Source organism: Rhinopithecus bieti, unplaced genomic scaffold (assembly GCF_001698545.2).
Source record: "Rhinopithecus bieti isolate Rb0 unplaced genomic scaffold, ASM169854v2 scaffold_74563, whole genome shotgun sequence".
In the NCBI taxonomy this organism is placed as follows: Eukaryota; Metazoa; Chordata; class Mammalia; order Primates; family Cercopithecidae; genus Rhinopithecus; species Rhinopithecus bieti.
Window position 1 is genome coordinate 582500 of NW_016827726.1, and position 26024 is coordinate 608523.

The following is a 26024-nucleotide window of genomic DNA, read 5'->3' on the forward strand; positions in this document are numbered from 1 at the left end:
TTACATATCTCGGTGATTAAACAATAAAAGCCGACAATGAATGAACTGAGAATCCAGCCTAAGAAATTAGAGAACAGAATAATAAGAAAACAGCAAACCCTGCAGGGTACTTCCTGAGTGCTGGATACTGCTTTAATCATTTCACATTTACTAATTTAACCCTCACAACCTTGGAAGGCAGGTAATGTTATTTCCATTTTTCAGATTGAGAAACGGAGGCATTCACAGAATCCTGCTGCAGTAGGCGGTGGAGCCAGGACTGAAACCCAGATAATCTGACCACAGAGTTCATGCTGTTAACTGTTAACTACTACATACACTGCTTTTCTTTTTTTTTTTTTTTTTTTTTGAGACGGAGTCTCACTCAGTCGCCCAGGCTAGAGTGCAGTGGCGTGATCTTGGCTCACTGCAAGCTCCGCCTCCCAAGTTCACGCCATTCTCCTGCCTCAGCCTCCCGAGTAGCTGGGACTACAGGTGCCCACCACTACGCCTGGCTAATTTTTTGTATATATATATATTTTTTTGGTAGATATGGGGTTTCACCATGTTAGCCAGGATGGTCTCGATCTCCTGACCTTGTGATCTGCCCGCCTCAGCTTCCCAAAGTGCTGGGATTACAGGCATGAGCCACTGCACCTGGCCTACATACACTGCTTTTCAAAACAGAGAGGAGTTAATTTTAAAAGTCAGAAATTAATTAATAGGATTAAAAAATAAATGTAAGAAATTGTCCTTTGAGAAATCCAGAAAAGGATAAACCTCTGGTAAGTCTAACCAATCTAAAGGAAACAAAAAAAACTCAAAATACATAACAAAAGGAGTAAGAAAGCCACCTGAAAGAGAAATAGAATATAAAAATAAAGCCTACTATATAGCTTTTTTGCTAGAGATTTTAAAAATCTTAGTGAAATGTATAACATTCTATGAATACAGTATATAGATTACCAAAACTGACTCAATCCAAAAGAAGGCAGGGAAAGGGGGAAAAAGGGAATGAGGAGGAGAAGAGACAAACAGAAAACAAACAGCAAGATGATAATAAAACAAAAATCTTTCCCACAAAAATCTCAAAGGCCAGATGGCTTTACACAGGTAAAGAAAGAATTTTTTCACAGGAAGAATATCAAACCAGCCAGGCACAGTGGCTCACTCCTGTAATCCCAACCTTCCCAGCACTTTGGAAGGTTGAGGCAGGTGAATCACCTGAGGCCAGGAGTTCGAGACCATCCTGGCCAACATGGTGAAACTCCGTCTCTACTAAAAATACAAAAATTAGCCAAGTGTGGTGACTCGTGCCTGTTATCCCAGCTACTCCGGAGGCTGAGGCAGGAGAATTGCTTGTACCCAGGAGGCAGAGGTTGCAGTGAGCCGAGATGGCACCGCTGCACTCCAGCCTGGGCAACAGAATGAGACTCTGTCTCAAAAAAAAAAAAAAAAAAAAAAAAAAGATACCAAACCACAAACTCCAGCAGAAAGCAGAAGAGTCAAGAAACACTTCATCATGCATTTCCTGAAGCTACAAATACCCTGATGCAAAATCAGAAAGGGGATAAGAGGAAAAATGACTAATACCCCTGGTAAACATAGACACAGAAATTCTTAACGGAATTTAACAAATCTACCCAGAAAGGGCAATACCAAAATAAGCAGAACTCAAGTGGAGTTATGACAAGAATGCAAGATTGGTTTAACATTTAAAAATCACTGTATCAGGTTGGGCACAGTGGCTCACGCCTGTAATCCCAGCACTTTGGGAGGCCGAGGCGGGAGGATCACAAGGTCAGGAGATCAAGACCATCCTGGCTAACACGGTGAAACCCCCATCTCTACTAAAAATACAAAAAAAATTAGCCGGGCGTGGTGTCGGGCGCCTGTCATCCCAGCTACTCGGGAGGCTGAGGCAGGAGAATGGCGTGAACCCGGGAGGCGGAGCTTGCAGTGAGCCGAGATTGTGCCACTGCACTCCAGCCTGGGCGACAGAGCGAGACTCCACATCAAAAAAAAAAAAATCACTGTATCAATAGACTAAAACAGAAAACCATATTACCATATCAATAGATGCAGAAAAAGCAGACAAAATCCAACATCCATTCCTGATACAGCTGTCAGCAAACTAGGAATAGAAGGGGAAGATACAACTACAAAAGCCCTACCACTAACATCAGACCTAATGGTGACAGTATGAACACGTTCCTTCTGAGACTGGGGAGCAAGGCGAGCATTTCTGCTCTCATTACTTTTCTTCAGCATTGTGCTTGAGGTTCTAACTAGGGCATTAAGAGAAAATTTAAACTTTTTTTTTCAAAAAAGGCAAAGATAGGACATGAAAAAGTAAAACTTTCCTTATTCACAGAAATTGTGATCATCTATATAGAAAGAATTTACCAGGCCAGGCGCAGTGGATCATGCCTGTAATCCCAGCACTCTGGGAGGCCAAGGCGGGTGGATCACCTGAGGTCAGGAGTTCAAGACCAGCCTGGCCAACATGGTGAAACCTTGTATCTACTAAAAATACAAAATTAGCCAGGCCTAGTGACGCATGCCTGTAATCCCAGCTACTTGGGATGCTGAGGCAAGAGAATCACTTGAACCTGGGAGGTGAAGGTTGCAGTGAGCTGAGATTGCACCTTTGTACTGCAGCCTGGGTGACAAGAACAAAACTCCGTCTCAAAAAAAAAAAAAAAAAGAATTTACAAAAAAACCAACTAGGATAAATGGATTTAGTAAAGTTACAAGATACAAGATCAATATACAAAAATCGATTTCATTTCTATCTAGTAGCAATTAACAACTGTAATTTTGAAATTTTAAAAATAATACCATTTTCAGTAGCAACAAAAATATTAAGTACTTGGAGATCACTTTAACAAAATATATAAAATGCCTGTACACCAATACACACACACACATACACACACACACATTACAGAGAAAAAAAACAGAGCTTCAGTTTTTTTAAAAAATGGGGAGATATGCAGTGTTCCTGTATTGGAAGACTCAATATTGTTAAGATGTCATGTCTTCCCAAATTTATGTAAGATTCATTGTAATCATCAAAACCCCAGCAGGCTCTTTTTAGACACTGACGAGCTACTTCTAATGTTTATGTGGAAATACAGGGAGCCTAGAATATTGGAAACAATTTTTAAAAAGAATGAAGCTGAGAAACTTACACTACCTGGTCTTAAAACTGACTATAAAGCTCTCACAGTAACGACAGTTTAGCATTGTTGTAAGGAGACACATTTAGATCCATGTAACAGAAGAGAATCCTGAAATAGGCACAAATATATATAGTTAACTGATTTTACATAAAGGAGCCAAGATAATTCAGTGAGGAAAGGATACTCTGTTCGATGAATAGTTCTGGAAATAAAAAAATGGATCTTGATCCTTAACTCATCCTGTAAACAAAATTTAACTTGAAATGGATAATAGACCTAAATATACTAGCTAACACTATTCAACTTCTAGAGAAAACAGAAGAAAATCTTTATGACTTTGATATGGACAAAGGTTTTTTTTTTTTTTTTTTTTTTGAAAAGAGTCCCACCCTGTCGCCTAGGCTGGAGTGCAGGGGCCAATCTCGGCTCACCGTAACCTCCACCTCCCAGGTTCACACCATTCTCCTGACTCAGCCTCCCGAGTAGCTGGGACTACAGACCTGTGCCACCACACCCAGCTAATTTTTTGTATTTTTAATAGAGATGGAGTTTCACCGTGTTAGTCAGGATGGTCTCGATCTCTTGACCTCGTGATCCACCCGCCTCGGCCCCACAAAGTGCTGGGATTACAGGCGTGAGCCACCGTGCCTGGCAATATGGGCAAAAATTTCTTAGATAAGACATAAGAGTGAACAATTATCAATTGAAATGGAAAGAGAAAAACACTGATAAATTGGACTTCATCAAAAGTAAAGTCTTTTCATGACAGAAGACACTGTTTAGAAAATAAAAATGCAATTCACAGACTGAAGAAAAATATTTGCGAAACTTATATCTCATAAAGGATTTGTATCCAGAAGATATAGAGAACTCTATCAATNGACAGAGTCTCACTCTGTCGCCTAGGCTGGAGTGCAGTGGCACAATCTCGGCTCACCGTAACCTCCACCTCCCAGGTTCACACCATTCTCCTGACTCAGCCTCCCGAGTAGCTGGGACTACAGACCTGTGCCACCACACCCAGCTAATTTTTTGTATTTTAATAGAGATGGAGTTTCACCGTGTTAGTCAGGATGGTCTCGATCTCTTGACCTCGTGATCCACCCGCCTCGGCCCCACAAAGTGCTGGGATTACAGGCGTGAGCCACCGTGCCTGGCAATATGGGCAAAATTTCTTAGATAAGACATAAGAGTGAACAATTATCAATTGAAATGGAAAGAGAAAACACTGATAAATTGGACTTCATCAAAAGTAAAGTCTTTTCATGACAGAAGACACTGTTTAGAAAATAAAATGCAATTCACAGACTGAAGAAAAATATTTGCGAAACTTATATCTCATAAAGGATTTGTATCCAGAAGATATAGAGAACTCTATCAATACTGAACTATATCACTTGAACTATATCCAACCAGTAATTACCCAACCCAGTTTTTTTAAGTGAACAAAAGATTTGAGTAGACTGAGGACACTTCACCATTGAAAATACAGGAATAGCAAGTAAGCATATGGAACTATGCTCGGCATTTTTAGTTACTAGGGAAATGCAAATCCACAAGAAGATACTACTTCACACCTACTTCACCTACTAGACTTTGTAACCACCCGTTGGATTCACCTTGCCTGCTGCCCAGGCAGAACCGATTTATCAAGACAGGAATCACAATGGAGAAAGAGTAATTCACGCAGAGCTGGCTGTGAGGGAGACTGGAGTTTTGTTATTATTCAAATCAGTCTCCCCGTGGGTGATGAGAGTTTTTAAAGATAATTTGGTGGGTAGGGGCTTGGGAAGTGGGGAGTGTTGATTGGTCAGGTTGGATATGGAATCACAGAGGGTCGAAGTGAGGTTTTTTAATGTCTTATCTTCCTGGGTGTGATGGCAGAACTGGTTGGGCCAGATTACTGGTCTGGATGGTGTCAGCTGATCCAAAGTGCAAAATATCTCAAGCTCTGATCTTAGGTTTTACAATACAGTGACGTTAGCCCCAGGAGCAATTTGGAGAGGTTCAGGTTCTTGGAGCCAGAGACTGCATGACCCTTAAACTGTAATTTCTAATCTTGTAGCTAATTGGGTAGTCCTGCAAAGGCAGACTGGACCCCAGGCAAGAAGGGAGTCATTTTGTTTCAGAGTCAAACCATGAACTGAATTCCTTCCCAAGGTTAGTTCAGCCTATGCCCAGGAATGAACAAGGACCGCTTAAGGATTACAAGCAAGATAGAGTCAGTTAGTTCTGATTTCTTTCACTGTCATAATTTCCTTAGTTATAATTTTGCAAAAGCAGTTTCAGAATAACTAAAAAGAGAATTGATAAATAGCTGGTACTGGCCGGGTGCAGTGGCTCATGCCTGTAATCCCAGCACTTTGGGAGGCAGAGGCGGGAGGACTGCCTGAGCTCAGGAGTTCAAGACCAGCCTGGACAACATGGAGAAACCCTGTCTGTACTACAAATATAAAAAATTTGCCAGGCATGGTGGTACATGCCTGTAATCCCAGCTACTTGGGAGGCTGAGGCAGGAGAATCGCTTGAACCCAGGAGGCAGAGGTTGCGATGAGCCAAGATCATGCCATTGCACTCCAGCCTGGGCAACAAGAGTGAAACACCATCTCAAAATAATAATAAATAAATAAATAACTGGTACATCCATCCATCGAATGGATTAACCAACTCCTATAAACAACAAGGTGCATCTCAAAAGCATTATGCAAAGTGAAAGAGGTCAAATACAAAGTACACAAAACATATATCTACTCACTCTATGATTCCATTTGTATGAAATTCTTGAAAAGGCAATATAGTGTTAGAAAATAGATCCATTGGTTGACAGGAAGTGAGGAAATAACTCCAGAGGGGCCCAAGGGAATTGTTGAAGACATGGAAATATGCTGTACCACAATTCTGGGGTGGTTACACCACTGAATACATTTTTTCAAAACTTATCAAATTGGACACTTAAAGTGGGTGACTTTTATGGTATTTAAATTATACCTCAGTAAAGCTGATTTAATTTTAAAATGTTATGACATCATAGGAAAAAAAGGAAATGCTTCCCAATTCATTGCAACCCTGATACAATAAATGATTTTTTAAAAAAATACAAAAAGAAACAATGACCTGTCTTACAAATTGATAATGCAAAAATCCAAAATAAAACACCGACACATAACATCCAACCTTGTGTTAAAACATGAACTGGTAGAATTTATTCCAAGAACGAAAAGGTGATTTATATTTAGGACATTTATTAATGTAATTTATCACATCAGTATGTCAGAGCAAAAAAGCCACATCTTGATAGATGCCCAAAAGAAGGTAAAATTATATATTTCCCATAAAATAATTAATCAGGAATAATGCATAGTACTTCTTTAATTATTAAGAATGCATATCGGGCCGGGCGCGGTGGCTCAAGCCTGTAATCCCAGCACTTTGGGAGGCCGAGGCGGGCGGATCACGAGGTCAGGAGATCGAAACCATCCTGGCTAACATGGTGAAACCCCGTCTCTACTAAGAAATACAAAAAACTAGCCGGGCGAGGTGGCGGGCGCCTGTAGTCCCAGCTACTCGGGAGGCTGAGGCAGGAGAATGGCGTGAACCCGGGAGGCGGAGCTTGCAGTGAGCCGAGATCTGGCCACTGCACTCCAGCCTGGGCGGCAGAGCGAGACTCTGTCTCAAAAAAAAAAAAAAAAAAAGAATGCATATCCCACATCAGTAGTGACCAGTGCACAAAATAATGGAACACTAGAGCTGAACTTCCCAAAAAGACCTCTAAAGAAAAGGAACCCTGGCCGGGCGCGTCGGCTCACGCCTGTAATCCCAGCACTTTCAGAGACAGAGGCGGGTGGATCACCTGAGGTCGGGAGTTCAAGACCAGCCTGGTTAACATGGTGAAACCCCGTTTCTACTAAAAATACAAAAAATTAGCCAGGCATAGTGGCACATACCTGTAATCTCACCTACTCGGGAGGCTGAGGCAGGAGAATTGCTTGAACCCGGGAGGTAGAGGTTGCAGTGGGCCAAGATTATGCCATTGCACTCCAGCTTGGGCAACAAGAATGACACTCCATCTCAAAACAAATAAAAGAAAAAAAATAAAGAAATCCTATGAAATACTTAGAGAAAGAAAAGAGCGGGGCAGGGGAAAGGAGAGAGGAATCAAAGGAGGCAGAGAGAGAGAAAGGGAGAGGGTTTTGGTAGTCAAATTTGAGAAAGTTTACATTCCACTTTTGAGAATGTCACATTCCATTAACTGTTCAAAGTTTCCAAAAAGTCCAGGAGTAAAAATAAAGCTGCTTAATCATTTTTCCCAAACTTGGACATGAGCCCTTTCTTTTTTTTCCATAATGTATGTAATATGTATGAGAATACTCAGCCAGGCGAGGTGACTCATGCCTGTAATCCCAGCACTTTGGGAGGCCAAGGTGGGCAAATCACCTGAGGTCAGGAGTTCAACACCAGCCTGGCCAACATGGTGAAACCCCGTCTGTACTACAAATACAAAAACTAGCCGGGCGTGGTGGTGCACACCTGTAATCCCAGGTACTCCAGAGGCTGAGGCAGGAGAATCACATGAACCTGGGAGGCAGAGGTTGCGGTGAGCCAATACTGCATGACTGCACTCGCTGGGGCGACAGAGCAAAACTCTATCTCAAAAAAAAAAAAAGAAGAGACCATAACAACTGAAAAACCATAGAACAAATAAAATACAATGAGGGGCTACTTATAATAAACACAAAACAACAGTAGTTTCCTGTGTACCAGCCACAAGCAATTACACAGTGTTTTTACTTCACTTCATAAGAACAATTATTATCTTTTTTTTTTTTTTTTGAGACGGAGTCTTGCTCTGTCGCCCGGGCTGGAGTGCAGTGGCACAGTCTCAGCTCACTGCAAGCCCCACCTCCCTGGTTCATGCCATTCTCCTGCCTCAGCCTCCCGAGTAACTGGGACTATAGGCGTGTGCCACCACGCCCAGCTAATTTTTTGTATTTTTGATAGAGACAGGGTTTCACCATGTTAGCCAGGATGGTCTCAATCTCCTGACCTCATGATCCGCCTGCCTCGGCCTCCCAAAGTGCTGGGATTACAGATGAGAGCCACTGCACCCAGCCAGAACAATTTTTTTAAAATGCAAATTACGTGGGAAGAAACGTACCCAGAAATTTGCGTCAATGATGAAAACATTTGGAATCATGTTAAGTTTGAGTAAATGGAGAGATGTGCAGTAGGCCTGGGTAGAAAGGCTGGAGACTGTAGAGGTGTCAGTTTTCTCCAGATTAATACAGTTTCAGTCAAATTACAATTGTGATCACCTGTAAAACTGATAAAATAATTCTTGCCTGGTGCAGTGCCTCACACCTGTTATCCCAGCACTTTGGGAGGCCGAGGCAGGGACATCACCTGAGGTCAAGAGTTCAAGACCAGCCTGGCCAACATAGTGAAACCCCATCTCTACTAAAAATACAAAAAACATTAGCTGGATGTGGTGGCGGGTGCCTGTCATCCCAGTTACAGGAGCAGGCTGGGGCAGGAGAATCGCTTGAACCCAAGAGGCGGAGGTTACAGTGAGCCGAGATGGTGCCATTGCACTCCAATCTGGGCAACAAGAGCAAAACTCCGTCTCAAAAATAATAATAATAATTCTAAGGTTTATCTGGGACAATAAGTTAGTATAAGGCATTTTAGAACAAGAAAAAGAAAAATAGATTGTGGGATGATTGCTCTACCCAATATTAAAATTGACTGTCAAGTTAAAATGGTGGGTGTTGGCATCAGAATGTGTAGATAAGTGGAAACACAATAGAAAGTCTAGAAATCAAGGCTAGTACTCACGAACTCTCCATTGATGCAGGCCAGCCAAAAGAGAAACTTAAGAAAGTTTCACATTTTCTTTTTTTTTCTTTTGAGACTTAGTTTCATTCTTGTTGCCCAGTCTGGAGTGCAGCGGCACTGTCTTGGCTCAATGCAATCTCTGCCTCCCAGGTTCAAGCAATTCTGCCTCAGCCTTCCAAGTAGCTGGGATTACAGGCACCTGCCGCCATGCCCAGCTAAGTTTTATAGGAGGGTTTCGCCATGTTGACCAGGCTGGTGTCAAACTCCTGACCTCAGGTGATCTGCCTGCCTTGGCCTCCCAAAGTGCTGGGATTACAGGCATGAACCACCACGCTTAGTCCACATTTTCATATTAAGATAAATTCCAAATACAGTAAAACCTTAAATGACAAAAAGAAAACAACTGTTCTGAGAATGCTAGAAATATGGGTGAACATTTGTATAATCTTTCTAGATAAAAATTTTATTTGTTCCTACCTAATTACATAAAAATAATAATTTTCAGGACAGCAGATAACACAACCAAAAAAATTAAAATTGGGGTTAATTATAGTGTACAAAGTACACATACAAATTACATAAATAACAATGATGCTGCTGTGGTTGGTGATTTTTTTAAAAAAGACATAGTCAAGTAGAGAAAAAAGCTAAAAGACATAGTCAAGTAGAGAAAAAAGCTAAAAGTTTTAATGTTGTACATAGCTTTTGTTCCAGCAAATTTACTCATTTCTTTCAGAATAATCTTGGATGTGGGGATAGATTTATGTATGAGAGTTTATTTACTTCCTTATCCTTTACAAATGGAGTAAAATTAGAAGCAATTTATATGCCCAACACTAGGAGACTGGTATATATTACAGTATCTTATAATCATGTATAATAGAATACTGTGAAGCACTTAAAAAGATGCTGTATTCTTTTTTTTTTTTTTTTTTTTTTGAGACAAAGTCTCACTCTGTTGCCCAGGCTGGAGTGCAGTAGTACAATCTTGGCTCACTGCAACCACTGCCCCTCAGGTTCAAGTGATTTTCCTGCCTCAGCCTCCTGGGCAGCTGGGATTACAGGCGCCTGCCACTACACCTGGCTGATTTTTGTATTTTTAGTAGAGACGGGTTTTCACCATGTTGGCCAGGCTGGTCTTGAACTCCTGACCTCGTGATCCACCCACCTTGGCCTCTGAAGTGCTGGGATTACAGGTGTGAGCCACCACGCCTGGCCTATTAATTTATTAAGGCTGCCATAACAAATTGCCACCAACTTGAGCCTCACAGTTATGGAGGCTCGAGGTCTGATATCAAGGTGTCAACAGGGCCGTGCTCCCTCTGAGAATCCTTCCTTGGGGTTTCCAAAGTTCTAGAAGCTCTAGGAATGTTTTGATGTGCCTTGGTATATGGGTACCTCGCTGTCATTTCTGCCTCCTTCATCACTTGGCCTTCTTCTACGTCTGATTGCACGTGGCCTTCCTATAAGGACACCATTCATTGGATTTAGGGGCCACTCTAATCCAGTATGCCTTCATCTGAACTAACTGCATCTGCAGAGACCCCATTTCCAAATCTGGTCACATTCTGAGGTTGCAGGTGAACATGAATTTGGGGGAGACACGGTTCAACCCAGTATAGATTATATAGAAGAATATCTGAAGACACAGAGACATGTTTACAATGTATTACTGATTAAAGAAGGCGGTTATAAAGCAGCAGATCCGGTGTGAGGCCTTTAAGTAAACACATCACATTTAGATTCCAGAAGAGAGACTGAAAATATACGCATGAAAACATTACCACTGGAGATGAGTAGGTAAAGACTTCAGTGATTTTAAGTGCTCTAATAGATTCCTGTATTTTCTAAATTTTTGACAATGAATATATGTTTTTTTGATAAAGGGAAGGAAATAAAGAATGATGTACCTAACAGTTCGGTTTTTTTTTCGTCAAGAGTCTTCTGAGGCTGGACATGGTGGCTCACGCCTGTAATCCAGCACTTTGGAGGCCATGGCAGGCAGATTGCTTAAACCCAAGAGTTCAAAACCAGCCTGGGCAACATGGTGAAATCCTGTGTCTACGAAAAATGCAAAAAAATTAGGCAGGCATGGTGGTGCATGCCTATGGTCCCAGCTACTCAGGAAACTGAGGTGGGAGGATCATTTGAGCCCAGGAGTTCAAGGCTATGGTGAGCCGAGATCATGCCATTGCACTTCAGCCTGGGTAACAGAGTGAGACCCTGTCTTTAAAAAAAAAAAAAAAAAAAAAGACCAGGCGCGGTGGCTCACGCCTATAATCCCAGCACTTTGGGAGGCTGAGACTGGTGGATCACGAGGTCAGGAGATCGAGACCATCCTGGCTAACACGGTGAAACCCCGTCTCTACTAAAAAATACAAAAACCTAGCCAGGCGAGGTAGCGGGCGCTTGTAGTCCCAGCTACTCGGGAGGCTGAGGCAGGAGAATGGCGTAAACTCAGGAGGCAGAGCTTGCAGTGAGCTGAGATCCGGCCACTGCACTCCAGCCTGGGCGACAGAGCGAGACTCCGTCTTAGAAAAAAAAAAAAAAATCTTTGTGAACTAGCTTTTCATTCTATAGGTATAAAAATGAATATCCTTGATTACCATAACTTTTGTCTAATTGGTTAAAATATTTTAGAGTTCACAAATTCAAAATACATTATAAAATATGTCACTTAAAGAGTATTTCAAAGTTGAATGCTCCCCTGTTCCCTATATATAATTTCTTTTCTGGCTTTTCCAAACTACAGGTAATTTGAGATGAACAGGTTTGAATTTTTTTTTTTGAGAGGGTCTTACTCTGCCTAGGCTGGAATACAGTGGTATGATTTTTATTTTTTTGTAGAGACAGAGTCTCACCATGTTGCTCAGGCTGGTTTTGAATTCCTGGGCTCAAGCAATCCTCCTCCCTCAGCCTCCCAAAGTGCTGAGATTACAGGCATAAGCCACCATGCCCAGCCTGAAATGTTCATTTTAAGTGCTTATTGTCCTGCATGTTTTGAAATTTTTACTGACTATATGTAACAAATTTATCACTCCATCTAGGCACAAGTGTTTTAGGTGAGCATAAACTTTTTTTTTTTTTTTTTTTGAGTCAGAGTCTCACTCTGTCACCAGGCTGGAGTGCAATGGTGCGATCTCAGCTTACTGCAACATCTGCCTCCCAGATTCAAGCAGTTCTCCTGCCTCAGCCTCCCGAGTAGCTGGGATTACAGGCAGATGCCACCACACCCCACTAATTTTTGTATTTATAGTAGAGACAGGGTTTCACCATGTTGGCCAGGATGGTCTCAATCTCTTGACCTCGTGATCTGCCTGCCTCAGCCTCCTAGAGTGCTGGGATTACAGGCGTGAGCCTCCATGCCTGGCCAGAGCATAAACTTTTAAAATCTTGTAGCCACTTGTCTCTAGGGTACTGGGGAGATATTTGAAATGAGCAATTGCCATATTATTTGTTATTTTCTTAGGCAAGGAATTGTTCCTCCTGGTCTTACAGAAAATGAATTATGGAGAGCAAAGTACATCTATGATTCGGCTTTTCATCCTGACACTGGGGAGAAGATGATTTTGATAGGAAGAATGTCAGCCCAGGTTCCCATGAACATGACCATCACAGGTTGCATGATGACGTTTTACAGGTACGTTATGAATATGTAGCAACAGTTTGTTTACCATTACAGAAGCCCAAAGTCTATTTTTGTATGTAAATAATTTTGTTGAAATTAGTGTTATTTCATAAGTATATGAAGTGGCAAACAAGGTAATTAGCTTGCTTGACTCGTTCCGTCATGTACTTATGAATCGAAACATCATGTTGAACTCCTTTAGTTTATACAATAAAAAATAAAATTGAAGACAATAAAAAACAAAAAACGGGGCATTATTGATGTAAAAGAAAAAAGTCATTTGGCTTTTAGTTCCATTGTGTTTGAATGTTGTTACTCTGGGACTCTTTTTTTTTTTAACCTTTCCCCTCTGCTAAATAGCATCTTCTTAGTTGTTCAAAAGGAGGTCGAATTTTTTTTCTAAATCTTAGCCCCAAAACAGAATGAAATGGAGAAAGAAAATAAAGAGTCTGCAAGCAGATTCTCCTTTGACTCCATTCATATAGATATAGGTATAGATATGAGTGTAGATAGAGGCACACTAAAGGTGTATGTGTAGACATAGACATATGGCACTCCTCATGCTGTTAGGAGGGCCCAGGACTGCTTAGCCTACAAATTGTGTCTTTTTTCCCCAAAAGAAGGGATCTGGCATTTATTGAATGTCTGTTCTGTACCAGGCTCTCTACAACTTTTATCTTACTTCATCCTCATGGTAACCCTCTGAGCTTGGTGTTGTCTATATCTATGGAACAAGGACATGGATGATCCCAGAGGATAAAAACTTGCCCAGCACACAGGTCCTAAGCCTGTGGCCTTGTGGCTTTCTCCCTTCCCCAGTACGTCTCCTCTGTGGTTACTGGTGTCCACATTTTCTGTTCCATTTTCTGTTCTGTGGCGCGCAGGCTGGTCGTGTGAGTGGTGGGTATGGTGACGGATGGCTCTGTTTTAGGACTACGCCGCGGCTGTGCTGTTCTGGGCAGTGGTCCCGGTGATGGGTGGGTATGTGACGGATGGGCTCTGTTTAGGACTACGCCGGCTGTGCTCTTCTGGCAGTGGATTAACCAGTCCTTCAATGCCGTCGTCAATTACACCAACAGAAGTGGAGACACACCCCTCACTGTCAAGTAAGGCTATGAGATTTCACCGCTCTCTGTAGTTCTCCAACCTTCATTTTATTAAGTGGTGATACTCTCCTATTTAAAAAAGCGTATGTGTACACATTTTTATATTGTTCAGAATATTATGTAGCATCTTTTTTGTAGCTTTTTTTTAAAAAAGTAGAGTGTTTCTTTTTCTCTCTCTCTATCAAGAAAACTGTCTTCTTCTAGCCTGCCTTCTCAGACGTTACTCATGGTTTTGGAGGTACTGGTAGGATGATACCTCCTTCTCACCCTGGAGCTCATGGCCCTATAGAACACACAGCGGGCAGCACCAGTCTGACCTCTGATAAGTGACAGGCTGTTCCCCCATCTACCCTGCCTGAGTCGACAGACACCAATGTTAAAAGTAGAGGAGACAAAGTGTGGTCTCTGCAGAAATCAAGGGGAGATCATGGCGGTGTGACTTTTGTATCTGATGTGTTTTTAAAATAGCTCATCTCTGGAGCCCAAAAGAAAGCAATGAGTTTAATTTTTTGTCACCTGTTGAAAAGAAAAATAGGCCAACAAGATTAGTTAACCACAAATGTTAGTTAGCATAATTGTATTATACTCGAAAGAAAAGTGCTTCTCTTTTTTATCACTTAAAATTGCTTTTGACAACCCATATTCTTCTACTGTTGTCATATGGAACAAAGGATCTTGAACTCTGTAACCCAGTGGTGTTTATCGCAATTAAAATTTCTTTTAAGAGAGAATTGCTTGAGCTTTATAGTTTTTGCACGATAAGACTTAGTATTTTTATACAGTTAAGATCTCATGTTTTAAATGGCAGCACTTCGTTTTTGCTTTCAGTGTGTATATTAATATTTTGAGAAGTATTTTAAACAAATATGCTCCAAACATTTAGCCCAATATGCATTCCCCTGTATTCATAGCTTCCTACATGCAGCACACAGCTCCCCTCCTTTCCACGAATACAAAGTCTGTATGTTTATTTATTTGTATATTTTAACCAACTCACCTCAAAGAATACGTGTCTGCTTTTGGAGTTACAGTCAAGATACGTGTGAAGAGTCCCATTTTTTACGGACCTGCTTGCTTTTTCTCTAGATTCGCCTATTTGTGGAGTGAGAATGTTGTTCTGTAGACTCTTCATTCTGAATCATTCTCTTTTATATTTCCCTTTTATTTCTTCCAATAATGTTGCACCAGTTTCCTGACATGCCCTCGTTGTCTACACGATATCCTCTTTTCTTTTCAGTGAGTTGGGAACAGCTTACGTTTCTGCAACAACTGGTGCTGTAGCAACAGCTCTAGGACTCAACGCATTGACCAAGGTACTCAGATTTTTATTTCCATAATAAAGCTGCTTAATTTGTTATCATCTGTCTGGCTCTAAATCCCTCTATTATTTCTTAAAATAGTTCAAGTCATATGGCTTTCTTGTTATAGTCCTTGTCTTCAACTGCGTCTTTTAGTTATATTTTCCAATAACTTTGGGAAGAGTTGTCACCGATAACACCTACCAGGACTGTGGTCTGTGCCTGGCTCTGTGTACAAAGTGCTAAATGTTCACCCATCCTGACAGCCCTCCAGAGGCATTGCAGTGGGCAGTGTGCCTCAGGCCACAGCTCTGAAGAGAGGCAAGAGCATCTCTCTCTCTCGGCACTCCAAAGCCCATCCTCCTGCAACCACACTTAGCTACAATGACTTAGAAGCTTGCATGGTCCCAGCACAGCCATGTGGGAAACATACAAATACTGCCAGGAAAATTTTGAAAGTATTCTTGGCCTGAGTTTCTATGCAAATCGACTCTGCGTTTTTCAGAGTTTTCAAGAAGAAATAAGTTACTTCCATGCACTAGTACAGGAAAAATAAGATAAAACTTTTGAAATTTTCTCCTCTGCAGCATGTCTCACCACTGATAGGACGTTTTGTTCCCTTTGCTGCCGTAGCTGCCGCTAATTGCATCAATATTCCATTAATGAGGCAAAGGTAAGACGAATATGCACTCCCAATAGGGACGTGTGCTTGACGGGAGAGTCTCTTTTAATAATTAGCTTTGTTGAAACTTTCAAATATTTGTTTTAATATGTATAGGTGAAATTATGTGAGATCTTGGATTTCCTTCAAAATAATCTGGGGTTGGGGATGAGGATGGGTGTGTTGATAAAACAAGCTTAGCCATGAGTTACTGATTATTGAAGCAGACTGAGGAGTGCGGGGAGGGGGCTGATGCTGGAATAGTCTTTCTGTGTCTGTGTAATAAAAAGTTTAAAAGATATATCTCAAGCTTACATTGAGTTGTGCTTGGGTTAGACAAAGTCTGTCCAAAGAAAGTTTATTCTCTAAAATAGATTCCTTTTTTTCCCTCCAGAATTTTCTTTTGGAGCTTAAAGTAACATTATTCTGTATCTTTGGAAGTATTGTTTTAGAACTGGCAAAAATGAAAGGAGAAGAAAGAACAGCAAAAGCGTTTTGGAATGGGTAACAAAAACAGGGGTACCCGCAGAAGTCATACTTAGTGTTAGTAAATGTAGTTAATAAATACACAATAGGGCCATGTGCGAGTGACTGTTCCCATGTCAGCATACTAAGTTTGTTGACTTAATAATGTGGTGTGTTATATCTGTTTCTCATTTGGAAAGTTGCTCAAATTTGCACATGAGCATAGATTGAAGTTAGCGTATCCACCCTTCGAATCGTATTGTTACTGAAAAAGGTTTTAAAAGTTTACTAGGTTGTTTTACTTTTATTTCTATCAAAGGAGGATTAAACTTGTCCATGGTATTTAAAAATAAATGTGTCTGCCGGGCGCAGTGGCTCACGCCTGTAATCTCAGCATTTTGGGAAGCCGAGGCAAGTGGATCACCTGAGGTCAGGAATTCAAGACCAGCCCGGCCAACATGGCAAAACCCCGTCTCTACTAAAAATACAAAAATTAGCCAGCACACTGGCACACGCCTATAATTCTAGCTACTCGGGAGGAGGCAGGAGAATCGCTTTGAACCTGGAGGCGGAGGTTGCAGTGAGCAGAGATAGCACCACTACACTCCACCCTGGGCAACAGAGTGAGACTCTGTCTCAAAAAAAAAAAAAAAAAAAGATGTGTCAGTACCAAAAAATGACACTTGAGTGGGTATTTTAATTAAGTAGAGGCTTGATCTTTCCCAACATAGTACTGTTTCGGGACATTTCTTGAAGGCATTGGTGGAGCTCTCTGTATGTGTTTTGCTCTGCAGGGAACTCAAAGTTGGCATTCCTGTCACAGATGAAAATGGGAACCGCTTGGGGGAGTCAGCGAACGCTGCGAAACAAGCCATCACACAAGTCGTCGTGTCCAGGATTCTCATGGCAGCCCCTGGCATGGGTTAGCAGGACTTTGTCATTTATTCCAATACAGGTTGAACAAGCGTTCACAGATCTGTGAACCAGAAAACAAACACAAATATCATGCCTCTTAGTGGAAATTGCCTTCCCGTGGGGGTGGCAGAAAATAAACAAGTAAATAAAGTTATAGTGTGTGCAGTGGTGATGAGGGCTAAGGGGGTAGGGGGCTAGGGCATGTGGGGGTGGAGGTAGGGCAGCCGGGAAGAGCACGAGGTGGAGGTGTGGGAGTGAGCCAAGTGGGTATCAGGGATGAATATTCTGGCAGAGGGAACCACAGGCAGGAGGTTGCCTGGTGCGTTGCAGGCATTACGGGTGCAGGTGCAGCTAGGGCACAGTGGGAGGGGTGGGGAGCAGTAGGAAGGGAGTCAGGAGGCCACAGACGACAGAGCACGGATGGCGGCCCTGGCATTTCACACTTGGGTTTTAGTCTGAGAGTTAAGAAGCCAGGCAGGGTTTTGAATACGGGAGCAGCACAGTCTGACTTAGGTTTTATTTGTGTGACTCTGGGTGGTGGATTGAGAATAGGCTGAAGGGGAACGACAATGTTCAGTGAAGGCTGTCCAGGAGGCTGCCTCGGTAATCCAAGCAAGAGGCAGTGATGGGCTGGACCAGGGCCATACAGTGGGAATTTGACCAGAAAGAATTGATGGAGCAAATTGGAATGGTTAGAGCAGCTATTGATAAATTGTGTACCAAGCAACTAGTCAGTTTTCCCTGTAGGGGCTGGGATCAGCATGACCAGAAACAGAAACTCTATATTGTATTTAGTTCTGCTGAGAATCTCTAGTCCACCCTAAGGCTGCTTAGAGCTACCTTCAGACTGGGGGCCCAAAGAAAGTTCTCAGACTGAGAAATCAGAAGGCCTGGGAGTTAGAGTGCTCTTCACAGAAAACAAACAGAAATTAGTATGTTTAATTTTCATCATCTAAACTGAATGCAAACAACACTTGGCAATTAAAATGAAGTTCGCCAATGAAGTATACTTCATCAGCTGCTGTCAGGTCATCCATTAATACTTTCTGGAGGTTTTTAAATTCCTTTTGTCACTGTGACTGCTCGTTAGCAGGCAGGAAGAGCAGGCAACAAAAGTTGAAGAAAAGTGCATGAAGGAAAACTTTGAGGAACATTATATTCACATTCTGGCAAATTGGGGGAAAACTGCTATTAGCTAATTTCACACAGGAGTGCCTTGGTGCCCTGTCTGAAGCTAGTGTGTTCTGTAGGGGTGGCTGCATAGCCACAGTCCTGACACGTGGGCAAAGCATCCCCTGAGTCCAGAGACCAGCACGCTTGTCACTAACCTAAGAGGAGGCTATGGAACCGCCCCCCCCGGTGTGCCTGCTGAGCCCTGATTTACAGATTTGCTGAAATCGAGGTTGCAGCTCCAGCTTCTGCCCTGGGTTTGTTTTGTTGTTGTTGTTGTTGTTGTTGTTGTTGTTGTTGAGACAGGACATTGCCGTGTCCCTCAGGCTGGAGTGCAGTGCTGTGATCATGGCTCACTGCAGCCTCAACTTCCCTGGGCTCAGGTGATCCTCCTACCTCAGCCTCCCAAGTAGCTGGGACTACAGGCATGTGCCACCACACCCACCTTCATTTTTATATATTTTGTAGAAACAGGGTTTTGTCATATTGCCCAACTGGTCTAGAACTCCTGGGCTCTAATGATCCACCCACCCTGGCCTCCCAAAATGCTGGGTTTACAGCTGTGAACCACTGTGTCCGGCCCTGGGTTTGCTTTTGATTGTGGTCTTTTCTGTTTTGAATCGCCTCACTCCTCTTAGACTTCAGCCAGCCCAGCCCATCAAATCCATTTCTAGTGATTTGACTATTTTAAACACTATTTAGTCCCCAGAGAAGAAATACAATCTTTCTGTCCCAGTGCAGTTTATAAGAATAATTGATGTACTGAAGTAGTGGATATGACAGTTTAGTCTGATACAAGTTGTCAGCAAACGAACAAATGCTGTCCACCACATACCCAGTGTTTCACGTGCATTATTGTATCCAATTTCCCCCATTTCATAGAAAAAGAAAACAGAAAACTGAAGTTCAGAGAAGTTAGGTAACTTCTCCAGGGTCACCCAGCTAGCAAGTGGTCTAGCCCAGCGGTCCCAAACCTTTTTAGCACCAGGGACCCATTTCATGGGAAGACAATTTTTTCATGGACCAGGGGTCAGGGGGATGGTTTCAGGATGATTCAAGCACATTAAATTTATTGTGCACTTTAATTCTATTATTATTACATTGTAATATATAATGAAATAGTGACACAACTGACCATCATGTCGAATCAGTGGGAGCCCTGAGCTTGTTTTCCTGCAGCTAGACAGTCCCATCTGGGGGTGATGGGAGACAGTGACAGATCATCAGGCACTGGATTCTCATAAGGAGCAGGCAACCTAGATCCCTTGGATGTGCAGTTCTCAGTGGAGAACTCCTGTTCTCCTGTGAGAATGGAATGCGGTCGCTGATCTGACAGGAGGCAGAGCGCAAGCATAATGCAAGCAATGGGGAGCGGCTATAAATATAGCTAAAGCTTCATTCAGTTGCCCGCTGCCCTCCTCCTGCTGTGCGGCCCAGTTCCTAACAGGCCACAGATCCAAACCAGTCCATGGCCCAGGGACTGGGGACCCCTGGTCTAGTCTGTACGGAAGCAGTTTCTGCCTGACTCCAAGGCAGGATTCTTTACACCATCCTCCCTGCCTTGTGCACTTTGTTTGATTAATGCAGGAAGAAAAAGTTCTTGATATTTTCATTTTTGCCTATTTAAACTTAAAAGTAAAGTTATTTTCAAGATTATAAAATGATCTGGCTTGCAGAGGATGTGATACTACTTTTCAAAAATTTAGAAAACAGGAACAGTTTTAATTTAATGAATTCAAATGTAATAATTTAAAGAATTACTACAAACTGTTTTACTGTGACAGTGGAAACAGCCTAAAAGTGACAGAAGTTTTCTGTTAAATGGTTGAAAAAAAAATGTAAGCTGAAAATTGACGTTAAATAAAGATTTAAGTGGATCTGTCTTTATTTGCAGCCATCCCTCCATTCATTATGAACACTTTGGAAAAGAAAGCCTTTTTGAAGGTAAGCTGTAGTTCTTTTGTCATTTTCTCAACCCTTTTTATTTCATTTTAGATTTCAAACTGTACAGAGTATTTCCTACCTAAACAGTATAGAATTTGAAGGCCACTTTCTCCTGGGCACTTATGTAAATAAAAAGATGTTCCCAGGAAGATTTGATTTCTAATCTCAGATATTTGAAAAAGCTTTTTGTAAATAAAGATTGCTACTTTTGAGAGGTTTTAACTCAGTTACACACACAGTCATCTATTGGATGCCTGGCTGGGTGAAAATGAAGGGATGGTGTGAATTTGGAATGATATATGTACAAGTCAGTAGTCATCCCATCAGGAATGAAAAAATCATTCAGAGTAGCAGCTTCATGGGGTCTCAGTTTGGGAACAGTTACCACAGTTCCTCTCATCTCAGTGACAAACACTGAACAGAAGACAGTTGGGCATGTTGCATAAGTTTCTTGCTGTGACAGATGGAAATTTCTGTAGATATTTTCCTGGCATTTTCTCATGCGAAGGAGCTGGCAAATGATAAAAGCAGTTAGCCCCATCTTAGCCCACCATTGCCGCATTGTTCCCGGCTGTTACACAATGATAAGATGAAAAACTATTGTGTTCTCCCCACTTTCATCTTAAGTTGTGGTTTTATTAGCTTTGCTTGATATTGTACCCTTTGATCATCATTTGGAAGTGTGTCGCCTCGCCTACTCTTCCCACCGAAGCCCCCTACCTGCCCCACTCCCCACATGGAAGGGCCCATTGGTTTCAGAACCCCAGCGTGAAGGTCCAGAGAGATGATCAGGACAGCTCGTGGCTCAGTCCTGGCACCTCAGTGGCTACAAGGGGGCCTGGTTGTAGCTCTATTCCTTCAGACCTCAATGAGAGATAATTGCTCTGAAAAACTAATGACTGAATACTGTTAAGGTACCCATGCATACCTACCACTCCCCAAGTTCACGGTTGCTGGTATACGTCAGTGTTGCATTTCACCCATGCAGAGAGGACCATAGGACAGAAATGATAGTACAGTCATTGTTTATGGCACAGAGGCAGCTTATATTAAAATCCCAACTTTTCCATGTTCAAAACACTTTCAGATTCTATTGTGAAGGCAAGCTTCACCATGCCCCGTCCGCAAAGGCTGAAGAGATCACTTCCTTGGCAGCTCATGATACCCATGGGGTGGTGTTCACCTTGGTTGGCCTTCCGCTTGTTCCCACTGCCCCAGGGCCAGGTGTGCCTCCTCTGCAAGGATGTACTTCTCTGGGCTTTTACCTTAGAAATGACCAGACTCCTCCGCAAACAAGAAACTAATTGAACATTCTGGGCTTTTTTAAACGATGATGCTTGGGGAGCATTCAGTATGACTCATCCATCCCCCCACGCCTTATCTCTCCCCAAGTGGAGCGCTGGGAAAAAAGGCATCAGCTGTAGGCAGGTGACTCACGGAAATTTTTGCAGTAAACCAAAAAATTCGCTGCCTAAAATCTGGTGCTTCTGTGAACAGTGCTTCTGTTATCTCTTTAAACTTGGGTCATTCTTAATGGCACGTTCATTGGGGGCGAAACTGATATGGTTTGGGTCCTATGCTAGTTCTTATTCCTTAAGTTCTAATTCTTTTATATTCCCATTTATAAACGTGGACTGCGGTGTCTACTCAGTAGGCTTTCAGGACTGCTAATTGAATGGGAATGTAACATTTATTTGTTCATTCATGCTTTTTTTTCAGCAGCCCTTTGCGGAATGCTTGTTTATGCCAAGCAATGTGGTAGACCCTAGAGTCCCAGAAAGAGGATGTGACTCCTGCTCTCAGGGAGCATGTAGCATGGTATAGGGAAGAGGCGTAAGACAAATTGTGAAAATACGCAGTGTTTAAAGTTTGGGGCACAGAGGGAGCACATAGGAGGCATCTTACCCAACTGGTGTAGGTGAGCAGAGACTTCTTTGAAGAGAATGGGGTGAGGGCCACATGCTCCACAGAAGCTCAGCGAGTACACAGAGCAGGAATTGTTGGAGATCTGTGGATGGTGAGGTTGGCTGGGATGTAGGCAGTGTGTAAGGAATTGACTATATCATATATAAAAATTAACTCTCAGTGGTTCATAGAATCTAAATGTAAAGGTCTACAACTATAAAACTTCTAGAAGAAAATACAGTAGAACACTAGGGCTAGGCAAAGACTTATTAGACTCAACACAAAAAGCACAGCCCATGAAAGAAAAATTGATAAATTAGACTTCATCAGATTTGTTAAATTCTGTTCTTAAAACTACACAGAAAATGAAAAGAGAAGAAACGGCATGGGAAAAGATGTTTACAAGGCATGTATGTGATAAAGGACTTGTGTCCAGAATACATAAAGGGCCCTCAGCACTTAAGCTGGGCAGAAGGTTTGAACAGACGCCCTACCAAATACATACGGTTCTTAAGCACCTAAAAAATGCTTAGTATCTTTAGTCATTGGGAAATCTAAATTAAAACCACATGAGCTGCCACTAACGCTTATTAGAATGTCAAAAACTAAAAAGATTGATCATAACAAGTGTTGGTGAGGAAATGGAAGAACTGAAACCCCCCCCCCCCCGACTGCTGGTGAGAATTAATGCAGTACAGTCATGTGAGAAAATACTGAGGCAGTTTCTTACAAAGTTAAACAGATGCTGACCTGTGATCCAGCCATTTCCTTCCTAGTTCTTTACCTAGGAAAAATAGAAGCACATGTCCATGAAAGACAAATGTTCATAGCAACTTTATTTGTGATAGCCAAAAACTAGAAACAGCTCAAATTGCTCAACAAAAGGAAAATAGATAACCACCTTGTGAATACAAGGGAACACTTAACTCAGCAATAAAAAGTAACAAACTAGTGCTACACACAATATGAAGGAGTCTCAAAGTAATTACACAAAAGAATAGATACTGTATATCGAGTCCTAGAAAATGTAAACTAAATCTAGTGACAGAAAGATGAGAGGTTGCCATATAATGGGGTGCAGGGTTTATGGAAGAGGGAGGAACTGCAAAGGGTACAGAAGCAAGAAAAACATTCGGGGTGGTGAATATTTTCATTATTTTGATTGTGCTTATGGCTTCACAGCTACATATAGATGTCAGAACTTACACACTTCAAATATGTGCAGTTGTATGTCAATAAAGCTATTAGAAAAAGATCGTGGGGGGGAGAGAGAATTTAGAGTCGTTAACTTTTGAGCATTTTTCTTTTTTTGCCTTTTGTGTGTGTGTGTGTGACCAAGTCTTGCTTTGTCACCAGGCTGGAGTGCGGTGGCACGATCTCGGCTCACTGCAACCTCCGCCTCCCGGGTTCAAGCGATTCTCCTGCCTCAGCCTCCCAAGTAGCTGGGACTACAGGCACCCACCACTGCACCTGGCTAATTTTTTGCATTTTTAGTAGAGACGGGGTTTCACCACGTTAGCCAGGATGGTCTCGATCTCTGGACCTCATGATCTGCCCGCCTCGGCCTCCCAAAGTGCTGGGATTACAGGCATGAGCCACCGTGCCCAGCCTAACTTTGAGCTTTTTACTTCATTGAAAAAAAAAATACATATATATATGTATATGTATATATGTATATGTTCCCTAGTCGGGAACCAACCGGAAGGGTGGAGACTTGAGACCTTGGCACCAGGCTATCCTACCTCCTCAGCCAGGGGATACATTACAATTAAATGACAGCTATTTCCCCACCTCCGCTATATACCCAAGCAGTGCTCAGATTAAATGGGGGGATGTGGGAAAAAACAGAAGCCACTTGATCTTTGCGTGTGTGCTGATTTACAGATCAAAGAAGGCTACAGGAAGTTAGGCTAACACCCTTGTTGCAGTTGCAGCGTTTCCCCCAAATTTCACTAACCACGTTCTATCTGGATCTATAAAACATATAATTCCTCTCTTTAACTCATTTGGACTTTTCATGTAAACATCCTCTGTTTGCACAGTTCTGTTAGGTACGATGTTTCTACCTTCAGACATTTTGTGAATATCTAGTGAAACACCAACATCCCAGCTGACGAATGTTGTATCTGACTTTCTAATTGAGAGGAAGGGATGAATAAGGCAGGATGGGATGCTGGGGTAGGAGCTGGAAGAAGACATGGTATCAGGTTGGGTTTTGGCAGGATACTATAATAGTCTAGGAGCCTTGTCTGTGCGAGGAGCCTTTCCATCAAAACCCTCTGCATGAGCCACAGTCAGCATGTAGCTTGCACATGCCCACCTCCAAGGTGGCACACAGCTGCTCTCTTTTGGCTAACAGGTTAGCCCAGTTTGCTGCAGACCAGAGTTTACTTAAAATGAGGTGGCTGCTCTCACAGGTTCACGTTCATCCATGAACAGGCTCTCGCTCAGTACTATGCCTACCCTCCCGTCACCAAGCCTGTCCCAGTCCAGATGTCACCTGGATAGGAAGTGCGAGGGGAGTATTTAGCATCTCCTTATGACAATCCTTCACCGTCAAACAGAGACAGTTGCCAAAGATACAGTGTTTTCCTTTTCATTCTGTCTTTTGAGGAGAGAGACCCCTCTGTAACCTGTGGGGATCAGTTTCCTTGCCGATGCTTCTCCCTTCCTCTTTAATCCATCCCTTTCCCCCCTTACGCCAACCCTGATGAACCTTTTCTCCAGAGGAGTCTCTTCGGGGACCAGGGTACGCCTCCCATCTACGTTGTCTTCTAACAGCTTGTGTTGACTCCTAACTAAGCTGGCTGATTTCATTACAACCATCTCACACCTTGGTTGCAGTGATTTCTGTGGCCTTATTTATATAACCATATATCTCATCACTCTTTATATTGTGTTTTGAAGTACCACTCCTTTTTAAAACTAAAAATCTAACAGCATTTATTCTCCAAAAGACCAACCAACTTGTTCATTTCCATTAAAAAAAAAAAAGTGTGACTAGCAAAAATGTTTTATGCTAGAAATAGTTTTAACCATACTGACAGCAACTAAAACCAAAAAGATGAGGTGCAAAGTGGGGTGAGGGATGGTGAGCATTTGTTGGGTTTCTGGTATATTCCAGCCACCATACTAGGTGCTTCATGAATGTGATCTGGCATCTTCCTCCACACACTTTTAGGAAGCTGTTAATGATGTTCATTTTGCACCATAACAAGGAAACGGAAGCTTGGAGAGGCTAGACTCTGCCTGTGTTTCCCTAGTCGGGAACCAACCGGAAGGGCGGAGACTTGAGACCTTGGCACCAGGCTATCCTGCCTCCTCAGCCAGGGGATACATTACAATTAAATGACAGCTATTTCCCCACCTCCGCTATATACCCAAGCAGTGCTCAGATTAAATGGGGGGATGTGGGAAAAAACAGAAGCCACTTGATCTTTGCGTGTGTGCTGATTTACAGATCAAAGAAGGCTACAGGAAGTTAGGCTAACACCCTTGTTGCAGTTGCAGCGTTTCCCCCAAATTTCACTAACCACGTTCTATCTGGATCTTGAAATGTGGTGAGGTTCCTTCCAGTTAATCACAAGAAATTGTCTCTAAGACCCTGTATGAAAAGTATTCAAAGTCATTTATTTCTCAACGCAGAGGTTTCCGTGGATGAACGCACCCATTCAAGTTGGGTTAGTTGGCTTCTGGTGAGTAGAAATTACTTTTACAAAATTAATTTCTTTTTAAAATATAAATACACAGCGTATGAAAGGTGACTGGGTAATATGGGATACAAATTTTGAAAATGAGGCCATCTCAGAACGTCTGGAATGCATGGCCCCAGATAATTAAATAGAAGTAAACTGTCTTTAGAGAAACCTACAACATGGGGGCTATTCATGTGAACCTTTTTTAAATCATTTTATCTCTGTGACTTTCCATGATTTT

General features: G+C 42.2%; 1 protein-coding gene across 9 annotated transcripts in view; it reads left to right on the forward strand.

Annotated features, from left to right (window-relative positions):
- SFXN1 (sideroflexin 1) overlaps positions 1–26024 on the forward strand; it is a 50945-nt gene that overhangs the window by 19730 nt on the left and 5191 nt on the right. For all 9 annotated transcript variants that reach the window (XM_017864088.1, XM_017864090.1, XM_017864091.1 and 6 more), the window contains 7 exons: positions 12466–12636; positions 13632–13730; positions 14968–15043; positions 15616–15701; positions 16949–17076; positions 20134–20183; positions 25734–25783. In XM_017864088.1, coding sequence (XP_017719577.1) covers positions 12466–12636; positions 13632–13730; positions 14968–15043; positions 15616–15701; positions 16949–17076; positions 20134–20183; positions 25734–25783 — 660 coding nt within the window. The remainder of the gene's footprint in view (positions 1–12465; positions 12637–13631; positions 13731–14967; positions 15044–15615; positions 15702–16948; positions 17077–20133; positions 20184–25733; positions 25784–26024) is intronic.